Below are 16,304 nucleotides of genomic sequence, written 5' to 3' on the forward strand. Positions count from 1 at the left end.
CCTGTAGTTCACACTTAATTGTGACAGTTTGGATTTGAGCCCTTTGAAAACTGGAACCATATCTCACATAATTCCATGTAGCACAGGGCCTGGCACATGGTAAGTATTCAATATATACTTTGGCTTAACTTTCTCAGTCAACTAAGAAAAGAACAGGGTTTGATCTTAACAATCAAGGATTGTAGATTTGTTCCCTAGAACTCTACTATACCTATCATTTAATTCTTCACTCAATTTTATTGCTTCCCTACACCCCTGGAAATTTTGTGATGGTTTGGAAGTTTATTTTGCTTGCCATGGTGTTTCTAGTGCCCAGTATGGTAATTGGAACAGAGTGGATCCTCCATAAATAATTTTTGAATGGAAACCCTAGTGTTACAAGGAGTTTCTCATTCATAGAATTTATGTTTTCCATAATGTGAACGTAGGTAAGTAAAATTTATTTGTAGAGAATACAAATGAATATTTCTTTACATTATTTTAAAAGTATAACAATAAGTATTTTTGAAAGCAGAGAAGAATAGGCATGCAGTATTTCCCATAAAATAAGCACAAGCAAATTTAATAAATTTTAAGCTGTATTAACAGAACAAATAAAAGAACAAGTCTGTAGATTTAAAAAACAGCCAAAGACATTTCACTGTGACAACTAATCTTTAATGTTATCCTGTTTGATTTTTCTACCAGCCCATATAAGAGTAGTACTTTTTATGTTGCATGTGAATTTTTCAGATTGATTATTTCTCCTTACCAAAATATCTATAGGGAAAATTTTCCAAGATCAGTTGTCATTCAACTCACAATTTCTCTTTGGTTGCACAGACACTATTTCTGGATAAAGGATCATCCAGATACCCTGTCCTCTTATATTTACACAGGACTTACATTTTCTGAGGGTAACCTATGCCAGCTATGACACATTGTGGAATACAGCCCTGTTGAAAGACCTAGTAAGAATATAAGGACCAGTTTGTTTTAAAATACACGAAAGAAAGACAGCAGACAGGGTCTCATGAGAAGTGACATTCTGTAATTACCTCCCCCTATCAAAAGAAAAACAATTCCTAGAAATTAATGAATACAGCAAGAGTCTATTTCCTATCTTAATTCTATCTTAATTGCAAAAGTGGATCAATTTAAAAAAAGACTACACTAGCAAAGCCCCTCTCTTAACGTTTTCTCTCTCAGTTCTCTAGTCATCGAATCAATATATATATAAGCATACCATGAAACTGTTTTTACCTTCTGTGATGAGGTAAACCAACTCCACCATCAGAGCCCCCATGAAACAACCAAATCCATTGAACAGTGTCAAACAATTCATAAAGTTTCCTCTGATGGTACTTGGAACAAATCTGTGTGATATTACAGAGACTGAGAAGAAAAAAGGTCAGAGTTTAGAACATTCTCTTTAAAATACTTTCATAGATATTCTTCAAATTAGTATTGATCATATCTCAAAGAAAGTTTACCAAAACAGGCAAAATTTCTGTTGGACTTTGTTAAAGTTACTATAGTAAGCTATATTATGATGTTACAATTTACAGATGTCTACAAGGAATAAAAAATGGCAAAATATATTGCTGTAATGGTACAAGGAAAATATGATTACTGGTGGTTGAGTGTCCCAATATATTCACCCAAATTTCACCTCAATTTGTATATTTCTTATGAATTTTGGATTGAGCTAAGGCTCGTACTGGATAGTATCATGACAATCTATCAATAAGGTCTATGATTCTGTACTTCTATATACATCATTAGGTTCCCTATAGAAATCTTGAATTTATCATAGAAAACTAGCATGGAGGTTAACAGCATAGGCTCTGGAGTTAGATAAGCTTATACTAAAATCCCGGGTCAACTGTTTACTACCTCTGTGATTTTAGGTATGTTACTTAAACTTCCCAAGCCTCAGTGTTCTTCTCTATAAAATGAGAGTAAGACCATTACTCACTTGCTGGGGTGCTGTGACTGTTACTTGCTGTAATATATGTAAAGTGCTTATTACAATGCTGAATAAGGTTAGCTATTTTTAACAGTATTAATTTTACCAAATCAAATAGCCCCTAACTACTTGTGTAAGGCACTGTGCAAAGCCCTTTATATGCATTTAAATTATACCATTTAAGGAGAGACAATAGCTTAAGCATCGGGTCTCCAAAATGGTTATCTTTTTCCCCCCAAGTCATCGTTGGAGTAATAGTAATAATGGTGGTAAGAGGTTGAACGAAAATCACGGAGCAAAGTTTTTTTAAATTTTCGCTTAAAAATAATTTTTTCAATATCAGAAATAAATGAAATAAGTATATATAATTTTGTACATTCCATATCAACATAACTGTGTTAAAATATGCATGGCAATCTAAGGGATAAAGCTAAAATATTTATAGTATTTATTATGATATGATATCTGCGATTTGCTTCATAATTATACCACAAAGAGGAAGAAAGTATGTGAATGAAGGTACAAATGAGACAAGTTTGGCCATGTGTGGAAGATTATTGAAGCTGGAACATGAATACATGGGAGTTTATTGTACTCATCTCTCTCTTTTGTATATGAGTGGCAAAATATTGTAAGTAAACACATTAAATAACATGAACAGTTTTAGCTTTGACTGGCTGAATTATTGGATTTTTACTCTTTTGAACTTTGCAAATTTTTCTACCGTGAGAGCTAGTAAATAAACACTAAAGTTCTTTTAAAAAAGAAATGTGGTGATAGAAAACCGATATACTAAACTTTTAGTTTCCCTCTCTCTAAGAAGAATGAGATTTTATTACCTTCTCCCTTCCCTCTCAGGAAGACTTCACCCCTGATTTCTCTGTACTTTTACCTCAGTAAAACTCTGCATTTGTCCAGCACTTTTAAATGAACTTACTAACACCTAATGTCAATGTATTCATGTTCCTTCCTGTATTCATTGAACATTTCTGTTTTGCTTTCTGTGTGTTCTTCATGTGTTTTTATTTATCATTTGATAAACATTTAAAGGAGGCTCTGTGCCCCAGATGTGCTGAGTGCTGGGGCTGAGGGTGGGAAAAAGCATCAGTACATCTTTCCTGGATTTTAAGCTCTGGGAGGGCAGAAAGCAGAGATATGCACAATACTAAGGGCGGTGCTCACTGGGCACTTAATACCACAAATAGTTACTGGAGATGAAGGTAATGATGGTGAGAAATAAAATACTGTGAAGGGGCTTCCCTGGTGGCGCAGTGGTTGAGAATCTGCCTGCCAATGCAGGGGACACGGGTTCGAGCCCTGGTCTGGGAAGATCCCACATGCCACGGAGCAACTGGGCCCGTGAGCCACAATTACTGAGCCTGCGCGTCTGGAGCCTGTGCTCCGCAACAAGAGAGGCCGCAACAGTGAGAGGCCCGCGCACCGCGATGAAGAGTGGTCCCCACTTGCTGCAACTAGAGAAAGCCCTCGCACGGAAACGAAGACTCAACACAGTCATAAATAAATAAATAAATAAATAAAAGAACGTGAATTTCTTTAAAAAAAAAAAAAGCAAACTGGTCTATTCATTTCAGTAACAGTCAAGTGGTCTTAGTTTGCATTCAATTTCCAATCAGTTTAAAAAAAAAAAAATACTGTGAAGAAGGGCTTCAAATATCGTCACCAGGAGGCCGTGGGTACCAGAGCTCTCTTGTGCAGTGCAAACCACCAGCAGGAGCCCGAGGCCAAGCTCGCAAGGTTTGTTCAGGAAGATCCAAAGGAGAGTAGGAGGAAAATGCTGAAGAGGCTTTGGGAAGAAATGATTCATGGTTATAAAAAGGATGTGGCTTATGAACTTTCCTCTTTATAAATATGAGGAGACAAACAATGGGCAGAAAGACGAAGTAGGCCGATTTCTTTCACTGAGAAAAAGCAGAAACTCTACAAGCCCATTATTACTTTGCTAGTTAATTATTAATCCTGTGCTTTTCTCTTGCTAGAACTTCTGGTGCGGTATATAATTCATGAACACACTTTGCCAGCTCTCTGCCTGCTGGTGAATCTCTCTTTGGTGTCATTTTCATCGTTTTGAAAGCCTCCGGTTCCCTTTTATAGGACTTAGCACCTCAAGTCCTCCGATCTCCAATTCCAGGCGTCTACTTGCATGTTCTGATCTTTTTCCACTTTGGTGATCATCAGCTTGATTTTTAAGGCTCCATGATACTTCTTTTGGCATGTTGTAGTATAGATATGATCAACAAGTCTGCCACTATTCTAAAATTCTCATTTTACTGTGAAGACACTGTAAAAAAATATTCAGTGTACGGGAAAGCTGGTCTTCTTGCCAAAGAGAGCTGAAATGTGTCTCCAGGTGGAGGGTGATTAGTGTTTTGCCAAGATGCCCCATCACAGCATATGCGGAATCTACAAACTATAGGACCAGAACTGCCTTCCTGAGGGACCTGGTACTAGGGACTCGTTGCTGGAAATTTCTTTTACTCCAGTTGTTCTTAAACAGTTAAAATGTGTTTATTGCATTTGGTGAGGGGTTATTTTGAACATGTGGAGAAGCACCACAGACCTAGAAAATGGAACTTTATACTATTTCCATTTTCAGGTCATTTTTCCTTCCTCATCCCTAAAAAGCTTCAGCTTTGAATCTCATGTTACCCAGTTATATCACCTAATATTTCTCTTTTGTGCTGTCAGCCACCAATCTCTAAGACGTTTTCCTCTGTTTTTCAAAGTCATCAGCTCCCCTCTAATGGTCACGCTCTCCAGTTCCACTTCTGCCTTAATTCTCGGCAATTTTAACACACACATACATATAGATCATCCTCCCGACCTTCCATCCTGCCACCTCTTTGTTTCCCAGTTCCTTGACCTCCTTTCCAATGTCCTTGTCCTCCACTTGACATCAGCCACTCACACCCATGGTCACATCCTGAATGTTGCACCCCAGACCAGGCTTGTTGAACTACAGTCAGGTAAGGTCCAGCCTGCCACCTATTTATAAATAAAGTTTTATTGGAACATAGCCACACCCATTCACTGTATATTATCTCCGATTGCTTATACACCACAATGACAGAGTTGAGTAGTTGTAACAGAGAGTAGAGTGTAAAACCTAACCATTTACTATCTGACACTTTTAAGAAAAAGTTTGCCAACCCATGCCCTAGAGTAATACTTGTCACCATTCCATAATCTCAACTTTGTGCCTTCCCCTCTGGCTACCACCTTCCATCTTCCCAGCTTACTCTTGACTACTCAACCACCAGAATGCTTGTCCTCCTTCAGGGCCTCCACTCCATTACTCCTTTTATTATTTTCACCTCTTTCATGCCCTTCATGTTCTCACTACTCTTTTTACTCAAGTTAAGTTCCACTGGATGAGTTAAGTTCAACTGTCAGAATCATATTCTTCCACATTCCCTCATTTCTTTGCCTGTCTCTTGCTTTCTGGAAATTGATTGGCAAAACAATTCTTTATCTGCTGTCTCTGCTCCTATATCCATGCAGTCTAATGTGGCTGGAGAAAACCTTATAACCCCGTTGACCAACCCATTGTAAATTCCTGCCCACAAACCTCAAATGACCTCCTTATGCTCCATGGTAACTTCTATATTATCTCCCTGGTTCCTTCACTCCCTGTTGTTCTAGACAACGACTACACACCTTTCCCCTCTCTTCCAACCCCCAAGATGTCCTCCTTCATCCTCAGCTCATGGCTTGGCATCCTACTTCACTAAAAATATCGAATCAGCTGGAAGAGAATTCCCATAGAATCTCCACACCATATTTACCTACCCGTGAGTTTCTGCATCCATACACTCTGGCTTCCACACTGTCCCCATTGATGAACTATGCTTGCTACTATCTAAGCCAAATTCTCAACTTGTATTTTCCTGACACCATCAACTTTCCTTCTCTGTTGAATCATTCCCACCAGAGTAATCTGTGATGCCATCATTTTTCTTCCTTAAAAGCAATACAAATAAAAAACCCTTTCTTAACCCCATTCTTTTGTCAGCTACTATTTCATTTCTCTGTTTCCCTTTGTAGCAAAGTTTTTCAAATGAATCGTCTCCAATTCCTCTTGTCCCGTTATCCCTTAAACTTATTCTGGTCAGGCTTTTGAACGTTCCCATTCTGGGCATACAAAAAGCTCTTGCCAAAATCACCCATAACCCACAGATTGTTTAATCCAATAGTCAATTCTTAGTCCTCAGCTTGTTTGATCCATCAGCAGCATTTGACACGGTTGATCATTCCCTCCTCCTGGATACCTTTTCTTCACTTGACTTCTAAGATGTTGCATTCTTGATTTTCTTCTTTTCTCAGGTTCTTTTCTATCTCCTTTGCAAATTTCTCATCTTCTCCTGAATGCCTTCATAATGGAGTGCCTCAGGGCTCTCAGTTCTTGAATCCTCTTCTCTGTCTACACCGACTTCGTATGTACCCTGACTCCCTTGGTGATCTCAACTAGTCCCATTACTTTAAATACCACTGAAATGCTTATGACTGTCAAATTGCATCTGTCCCCTACTTCAGTACCAAATCATAGGCTTGGATATCCAATGCCCTATTTCATATCTCTGTTTGGCAGCTCATCCTCAACACGTCCAACATGAAACTTGTGATCTTCTCCTCAAAGCTTGCTCCACCGGTAGCCTGTTATCTCTCTATAGATGTCAACTCCATCCTTCCAATTGCTCGGGTCAACAACTTTGATGTCATCACTAACTCCCCTCTTTCTCTCTCACTCTAGTGGTCTGTCTTCAAATATGACTGAACTTTGACTATTTCTCACTACCTATACTGCTTCTTCCTGTTCTGAGACACTCATTTGTCTTCCTTAGATTATTACCTCCATGCATCTATCCTTTTCCTAACTATAGTATATTCTCTACAGCAGAGAGAGGGTTTTGTTTTTTTTTAAGTGTGAGTAATATCATGTCACTCCTTTTCCCCTGTCACTCAGAGCCCAAGTTGTAGTCTTTACAATGGCCACTTTGACTCATTTCTTACCAGTTTCTCTCTTCCTCACTCCTCCAACTGCATGAGACCCCTTGCACTTTCTTGCCAGACACACCTCCCATCTTTGCATTTACTGACTGCTTTTCCAGCAATGATGTTCTTTACATATATCCATGTGGATGACTCCCTCAACTCTTTCAAGTCTCTGCTTAAATGTCACCTCTCACTGGGGTCTATCCTGACCAATCTCTTAATGCTGCAACCTGCTCCCTCCCTACTTGGCATTTCTGATCCCCCTTTTCCTTTTCTATCTTTTCTTCTTTAGCACTCATCAACTTCTAACATGCTCTATGATTTATTTATTACATTTATTGTGTATTACCTTTCTCCCCTTGGTAGAATATAAGTTCTACAATGGCAGAAATATTTTCTTTCTTTCTTTTTTTTAAGCTGATGTGTCTTAAGTTCCTAGAGCAGTGTCAGGCATATTGTAGACACCCACACAGTATTATTTGAATAAACAAAAACAAGTTATGAGATAGCTGGGGTATACACTGCCATGATTAAGACATAATTTGAAGTGTTTTCTATTTTTTTTTTCTTGCAGATCATCTTCAATGTTCAACATGACTTTTAGTGGGGTAAAAAATGTCCACTGAAATTTGGGTAGTGATCCACTGTGGTTGCTTTCTCAGTGCTAACAATGTAGGACACTGTCAGTAATTTGAATAATATATTTTTATTATACTCAAATAGAAATGGCTATAGAGTTCATTCATTCATTAGTTTATTCAGTCAAAATATACTTATTTATCACCTACCATGTATGTGTACTTTTCAGGAGGGAAGAACACAGAAGAATACATAGATGAACAAGAAAGATCAGAAAATGTACTTCAAGACTGTACATTCTCATGGTGAGAGGCAGGCAATAAACATACACTTATAAATAAGAAAATTTTTGATTCTCACAAGTGTTATTTTAAAAAAATGGAACAGGGTAATGGACTGGAAAATGATGGGATGACCAGGGAATCCTCTCTGACGAGATGATCTTTGAGAAAACTCAATAATGAGGAGAAGCCAGCTGCTTGAAGAGGAAAGAAAAGAGATTCTAGACAGAGAGAAGAAGTTCAAAGGCCTTGGGGCAAAAATAAGTTTGACACCTTAGAAACACAGAATGAAGATCACCAAATTTCTAGTGAAGCGGTCAGGGGAAAGAATATTATAGAATGTGGTTGGAGCAGTACACGGAGGCTGAATCATGTGGAGTCTTACTCACCATTTAAGGAATTTATCTCCAAATTCCTATTGTGGAATTTTAAGCAGGGGAACGATAGGACTGATGTTTTAGAAAGAGCAGGATAGCTGTTAAGAGAATGGGCTCAGGCAGGAGAGGAAGCAGGGAGACAAGTTAGGAGGCTCAGAAAGAATTGGGATTAGAGGACTTCCCTGGCGGTCCAGTGGTTAAGACTCCATGCTCCCAATGCAGGGGGGATGGGTTCAATCCCTGGTTGGGGAAGAACTTGCATGCCTTGTAGCGTGGCCAAAAAAAAAAAAAGAATTGGGGTTAGAGACCAGGTGGATAGCAAAGGAGATAGTGAGACAGAGCCAGATTGATTTGTCATTTTTTCATGTTTTAAAATTTTATTTTTAGTGAAGTACAGTTGATTTACAATGTTGTATTAATTTCTGCCGTACAGCAAAGTTTATTCAGTTATACATATAAAGACATTTTTTAATGGTTTTTTTTCCATTATGGTTTATCTCAGGATATTGAATATAGTTGCCTGTGCTATACAGTAGGACCTTGTTGTGTATCCATCCTATATGTAATAATTTGTATCTGCTAACCCCAAACTTCCAGTCCGTCCCTCCCCCACCCCCTCCCCCCCGGCAACCACAAATCTGTTCTCTAGGTCTCTGGGTCTGTTTGTGTTTCATAGATCAATTCATTTGGAGACAGGGCCAGATTTAGATTATATTTCAGAGTAAAGACAAAGACTTGCTGTTGGATTGGAGGTGAGAAGTAAGGAGAAGAAAGGGACCCAGGATGACTGGTGAGAAAGACACGATTCTGCTCACTTTCCCAGGTCTCCTCGTGCTCACATTGTGGAAGGTGTGGTAGAAAGAGTTATAAGCCGGACATCTGTGCTTTAGCCCTGAGTCTTGGACTATTAATTTATGTGAAAGATAGTAACAATAATAGCACACATTACTGCTGCTAATACTGAGTGCTGTCTATATATTCGACACTCTGCTTTTTTCCTCTATGTGAAATATTTCACTTGGTCCTTACAATATCCCTTCCCCATTTTATAGATGATGAGAAAGGCTCAGAAATGCAGAATAATTTTTTCAAGGTCACACAACCAGTCAGTGGCTGAAGTGGGTTTGAATTCAGATCTGCCTGACTTTAAGACCATAGATATTAACAGCTATGCTGTACTGCCTTCCAGAAGAATGATTCTTGATTTTACAGTTCAAAACACCCTTTCACATTTTATGTCATTTAATTCTCAAGAAGTAGGCTTCATTCCCATTGACTGTTACACTGATGCTGTGCTATAAGGAAGAATTATAATTATTTCCATTTTAAAGATCTAAAAGGTGAAGCTTAGTGGTTAAATGAATTTTTAAGGTCACATATGTAGTAAGTGACAAAGCTGTAAATCAAAACAAAGTCTTCTGGTCCCTACCCCATGAGCTCTATAGAGGATAAGTCAGTTGACTTAGTTTGACCTCAGTTTCCAGATGGGTAAATCAGGGATGGGTGGACTAAATGATTTATACTATATGATCTGCCTTTTTAAGTCCATGGTTGTAAGTGTCTCTCTGGCTTTTGTGTGTTGAACCACAATTGCTTAGCTGATTGGGGATTTCCTGACTGTATTCACTCATCACCTTCATACATTACCTTTCTTCACATCTAGCCTATAAAATTCTGGCTGACTACTTCCAACAATTTTCTGGAAACATCAGGGAAGTCACAAATATTTGTGTGGTGGCATTCTTTTATACTTCTTTTGTATTCCTTGTAGTGTTAAACAGTGATAGCCACATTTTAGAAGCTCATAAAACCTTTTATTTCATGTGGAATGAAATGATTTAAAAGTATAAAAAAGAAGTCTAACACATATATGACTGTAATGACACAATTTTATTTTGACTTTTTTCAAAGAACTGCCTCAGTATCATATATATGTATGTGTATGTGTGCATGTATATATATAAAATATATAGTTCTTTAAGGAATTTAAGAATAACTGAAGATAATAGAATCATTGAAGATTTTAAACAAGTGAAATGGTTAGAATTGTCATTTAGGATAATTACTCAAAAGGTTGTGAATTGAGTAGCTAGAACAGGAGAGATGTTAAAGGTAGGAAGAGTTAGGAAGTTATAAAAATAATCTTGGTAAAGTATAATTGGTGCTTGAGTTACAATCAGGATTCCCCATACAGGGAGCTATAAGGAAGATAGAAATATAGGATGCAATAGATCACACTGATAAATACACACACACACTCACACACACACACACACACATATTTCTGTGCAAGAAGTCACAGAAATATTTTGATGAATTTTAAAGTGGCTAGTTTAATTAATATCAGCCATCTAGATATGCCAGAAAATGCTTGATTTTTAATAAAGTTACTTTGAACCTGTCTTATGAAACACTAGTGATCCCACTTAATTTAGTGTGATTTAATTTAAAGACATTGAGTTGTCTGGAAAATTGACTCAAATTTTCATTGCATTTGCATGCTTATATACTCTCAAAGTACATTAGAAATGTCATTTTTGGAGGGAGTATATATGTGAGTTTATCTATGAATGAGAGGGAGCGGGGTGGGAAGAGGGAAGGGAGAAGAGGAGAGTTTGCATCTGCATATATCAGCTGTGTCTTCTAGATTTTAGCAAAGTTTTTTCCTCCTGTCGTGTATCTGACCAAATGATTACTGCCTTTAACCAGGTGAGTAAATCTTCTGTTCCATTCTATCTATATTCAGGTAGAATTAATCATAGTCTGTATGTAGTAAAGGAAGGAAGAGTAATTATACATTTTTTAAAAATGAGGGTGATGCATAGGCTTGTTCTGAAGCATTGCAGGAAATCTCCAGGGTGGCACTAGATCTCCAGCTGCTTGAGGTGATGTGTTCTGTGCGAAGACTCAGTATGTTCTAACAGGTGGTGAAAAAATTGTTACTCACAGGCTGGGTTGACCAGAGTTTCACCCACTCCAAGTAAAACTTATTGAAGAACCAGGTGGAAACAGGGCATGGAGGAAACAGGTGACATCTTTGCCTGAAAGAGGCTGCTCGATTGGATGGAAGTGCTTTCTGTGTATTTCAAAGAAGCCAGCTACCATCACGGACAATGCAGCAGAAAGATTGCCAGCAACTAAAGAAAAAGAATGAAAAAGAAAAAAAAAATTTAAAAGAGCCCCCAAATCAGTGTAATAGGCTATAGCATTTCTTACACATGGACAGTAGAGGATGTATCCTCAGCATCTGTTGTTTTTGCTGTTGTTCTGGGGATATCCAGATGCCAGCTAACTGTGTTGTGTGATTTTCCTGTGCTCAGGCTCTGGTCTCTCAGAAATGGCTACATTAGTTCCCTATTTCCTGACTTACTGGTTACACGGCCTCAGTTATTTAACCTCATTATCTCTTTCCTCAGCTCTAAGATGCGGTTAAAGGCACTTACTTTGTAGGATGGCTATGAGATTTAAAGACAATGTACGGTTATTATTGTAACGGTTCCTGGTAGCAATTAGTAGCAATTATTATTGAAGCTAAAGCAATGGTTCTGAACTTTTATCCTCAGATAAGTTATATTATTCTGATAACTTTTTTAGATACATCTGAATCAAAAATGATTTGGGAAAATTTTAAATAAAATGATCTCTTTATAAGATTTTAATTGTTATTGAAACAGTTTTGAAATAACCTGTAAGCATTATCAGTCCTCAGTTTTCTGACATTTCTCTAATCTTTTCAGAAAAAGTAAAGCAGCTATTACAGAATTAAAGACTAGAAACTTTTGCTTAGGAAAAAAATATTAAAGGTTAATTAACTAGGAAACAAATATAAATGGAAGCAATTATTCAGATAGTGGTTCAACTTTTCTCTTTTACTTTTAAGGAATTATCTGGGAAATTTTGGTTGAAAATGAGTAACGATTTTGTTACAATTTTGTTACAGTTTATATCTACTGCAACCATTCCATTTCTCAATTTATCATTCATATTACTGGACTTAATCCCATTGTTAGAGCAGAGGCAAACTTTAGCTTGATGGAATTTACTTGAAATTTAGAGATAGTCGCCTTTTGCTAACTTGCATAAAATTTCAGATAAGGCAAAGCTTTCACTTCAGAAAAATCAATCTAATGTTTAAATAGCTTAGTGTCTGTTTTGGTTGATAGAGAAACTGGTAGGTAAATTTTTTGATTGTATCTCAGCATTTAAATGTATCCATAAAATCTGCTCTTTACTGAGACCTCAAGAAATAGAAGGTGTAAAAAAGGAGGAAATCTGAATAACAGAAAATTTGAGGAATTTAAAAATTTATTATTACTTTAAATTAGGTTCCATGAAGGCCCATTCATATTGAAGTAGAGATTTTGGTTCTGTTAACAGTTCATATTTAAAAAAGGAATTTTAATATTATCTACCTTTAAGATAAAATTCATCACAGGATTTATCTAGATTACTTGGCACATTAAGACTCACCAGAAAGAGACCTAAAATGTCAATTCAATTTAACATTTACTCTGTTACTGCTATATGTAAAGGAGTTTGCTAGGGCAGTTGGGGGGTGTAAGATAAAAAATATTTGTTTTCAGTCATTGCAGACTCATATTCAATTCTATAAGAAGAATTTACTTCTAGCTGGAGAAGTGAGATAAATCATTTCATGCTTGAAAGAAAGAAGGGTTTCAGTAGGAGGTGAAGGCAGTACAAATGGCCTGAGCAAAAGCACAGAGTTGTGAGGGTGTCAGAAAAATTTTCAGAATGGTGAGAAACTCAAGTTATTTGGGAATCAGGGGAGAAGATAGATTGGGGTCAGATCATAAGAGGCACTTAATATATTTTTAGGAATTTGGAAATTACTCTGAAGATAATGGAACCATTGAAGATACTAGACACAAGTGAAATGATTAGAATTGGAATTTAGGGTGATTACGCTAAAGGCCATGTGTGCTGGTTGACAGAATGGGAGTGATATTGAAGGTAGGAAGATAAGGAATTAAAAAATAATCCTAATAAAGTATAAAGGAGTTTTGAGTTACAATCAGGGGTCCCACTTCTAGGAAATATAGATGGCAGAAACATAAGATGCAATAGATTCCACTGATAAAAACCATAGCAACTGAAGCAGGGATCAAGGAGGAAGCAGATGTCAATGTTGACTGTGAGTCTAGGGGACTGGAGAGATGCTAGTAACAATAATAAAAATAAGACTCACAGTAGATATGGAGAAAATAAATTTGATTTTGGGTTGAGAGAGAGGCGCAAAGAGATAATCTAAAGAGAAGTGGTCAGAAAACAACCAAAAATGTGAGTTATGGGTCACATTGGTTGAGTCAAGAGAGGAAGATTTATGAAACCATCTACACAGAGTTGGAATTTAGGGTGAAGTGAAACTGAAAGATAATTGGGGAGAGAAAGAGAACATCTAAGCAATGTCTTCATATTTGCATTTGGGGGCAAGAAAGAGAAGTAAAACCACTGAAAGAAAAGTCAGAAAGATAGGTCACTACACTTTGAAACAAACACAACATTGTAAATCAACTATACTTCAATGAAAAAAAATTTTTTTTTAAATCACAAAAAAGGAAAGATAGTTCACATCTAAGGGAAGGTTTCAAAGAGGATACTCAAAACAGACCTTTTTATCTTTTCCCCTAATTCTTCTCCTTCATTCTTCTTCAACTCCTCCAGTACCTTCATGTACTCAGAGCAGAAATCTGGGGTCCCTTCTCTTTCCCCCAGCCTCTAAATATATTATTAAGTTCTCTGAAAATTATTTCCAGAATATATTATGAATCAACCTGCTTCTCTCCATAGCCACTGCTATCATTCTAACCTAGGTTATTAACCTTTTTAACCAGACTGTGTGCAATACCATATTAGCTGGTCTTTCTGTTCCCACTTTTGCCCATCTGTAACCTACTAAGCACCTAACAGTCGGTGATCTTAGATAAATGCAAATTCAATGTTACTCTTCTGCTTGACTTCCTTCTATAGATTTCCACGCCCTTAGGATGAAATCCAAAATCCTTAACATGGCTTGTATGTTCTTGCCTGTGCTCATCCCTGCACTTCAACTGCTTGCTGCTTTCTCACCTCTGATCACATTTCAACCACATCCATCTTCTTTGTTTTTCTTGACCACCTTAAACTTTCTCAACTTAGAGCCCTTGCTTTGTTCTTCTCTCTGAAACATTTTCCCCTACTCTTCACCTGCCTATTTATCCTTCAGGTGTGCATTTCATAATCTAAATTAGACCCTGCCTGTTAATCTCTCTATAATACCCATTTAATTCACCACACTTACCACAATCTGAATTTAAATAATTTTGGTGGGTCCATTTGTACCATGATTTTTTCAGTGACTTTACTGGAAGCTTCATGAAACTAAGAACCAAGTTTGTTTTTCTTACCAATTTCTTGCTACCAAGAAAAGTGCCCTGATTCACAGTAAGTAACATACATATATACATTCACACACAGATACATACGGATGCACACGTGAATAAATAAATGACCATACTGTTAAATATGTTGAGATATAGAGGATAATAAAACATGTGGCAAGTCAACTGTATTTTTAAATGGATTATTGGTTATCTTTTTTTTTTTTAAACCTTTTTTTTTTAATATCTACTTTATTTATTTATTTATTTATTTATTTATTTATTTATTTATTTATTTTTGTCTGTGTTGGGTCTTCGGTTCGTGCGAGGGCTTTCTCTAGTTACGGCAAGTGGGGGCCACTCTTCATCACGGTGCGGGGACCGCTCTTCATCGCGGTGCGCGGGCCTTTCACTATCGCGGCCCCTCCCTTTGCGGGGCACAGGCTCCAGACGCGCAGGCTCAGCAGTTGTGGCTCACGGGCCCAGCTGCTCCGTGGCATGTGGGATCTTCCCAGACCAGGGCTCGAACCCGTGTCCCCTGCATTAGCAGGCAGATTCTCAACCACTGCGCCACCAGGGAAGCCCTATTGGTTATCTTTTAATTCAACAGAACTCCTGTGATGGAATCAGAATGCAAGGACTTGAAGAATCAATGGGTAGTAAATATGTGTAAATGGTGTCATCCATTCTTTTAGGAAGTTTGGTGTGCAAGAAAGGAGAAAGCTAAATAAGTTGCTGGAGAAGTTAGCAGGATCACAGGGAGCTGTTTCATAAGACATGGAAGGCTTGACCATGTTTGTATGCAGAGGGAAGGAGCCACTGGGGGTGGGAAAGAGAATGTGGAGAACTAGAAAGGTGAATTCAAGGATATATATGTACCATATGACCTTAAGATTGCAACTTAGAGGGGCCAATCACTTGCTAAGAGTAAGTGGATGAAGATGAAGTTGAGGGAATAGAGGGGAAATGTTTTCAATAACCACTGTTGATGGATTTAGCTGAAGATGGAATGTCTATGGCCTTAAAATTAAAGTTGGTGGTTGTGATTTGCAGCTTATATTAGTGAGCCTTTTTTGAGATGTAAGCTTAGGTTATTTAATCTTTTTTCTTTTTAATGTAGGTGTTTATCACTATAAACTTCCCTCTTACTACTGCTTTTACTGTGCCCCACAAGTTTTAGCATGTTGTGTTTTCCTTTTCATTTGTCTTGAGACACTTAAAATTCCCCTTTGATTTCTTCTTTGACCCAATGGTTTTCCAAGAGTGTGTTAATTTTCATATATTTGTGAGTGTTCCCATTTTCCTTGTGTTATTCTTTCTAGTTTTATTCCATTGTGGTAAAAAAGATACTTAGAATGATTTCAACCTTCTTAAATTTCACCTCTCAAGGAGCTAGAAAAAGAAGAGTAAACTAAGCCTAAAGTTAGCAGAAGAGAGAAATAATAAAGATTACAGCAGAAATAAATGAAATGGAGAATAGAATATTCAATAGAACAGATTGATAAAGCTGAGTTGTTTTTTTCTTTTGAAAAGATAAACAAAATTGAAAAACCCTTAGCTAGACCAACCAAGAAAATAAGAGAAAAGACTCAATTAAATCAAATCAGATATGAAAGAGGAGATGTTACAACTGATATCACAGAAATATAAATGATCATAAGGCACTATTATGAACAATTACACTCCAACAAAGTGGACAACCTAGAGGCAATGAATACATTTCTAGATAATA

At 37.2% G+C, this 16,304-nt stretch overlaps 1 protein-coding gene across 1 annotated transcript in view; it reads right to left on the minus strand.

The window, feature by feature from the left end:
* SLC15A5 (solute carrier family 15 member 5) overlaps positions 1 to 16,304 on the minus strand; it is a 93,613-nt gene that overhangs the window by 26,963 nt on the left and 50,346 nt on the right. The window contains 3 exon segments of the mRNA XM_068562113.1: positions 1,243 to 1,374; positions 11,143 to 11,221; positions 11,223 to 11,332. Of these exon segments, the coding sequence (XP_068418214.1) occupies positions 1,243 to 1,374; positions 11,143 to 11,221; positions 11,223 to 11,332 (321 nt within the window).

Source organism: Eschrichtius robustus, chromosome 13, assembly GCF_028021215.1.
Source record: "Eschrichtius robustus isolate mEscRob2 chromosome 13, mEscRob2.pri, whole genome shotgun sequence".
Lineage (NCBI taxonomy): Eukaryota > Metazoa > Chordata > Mammalia > Artiodactyla > Eschrichtiidae > Eschrichtius > Eschrichtius robustus.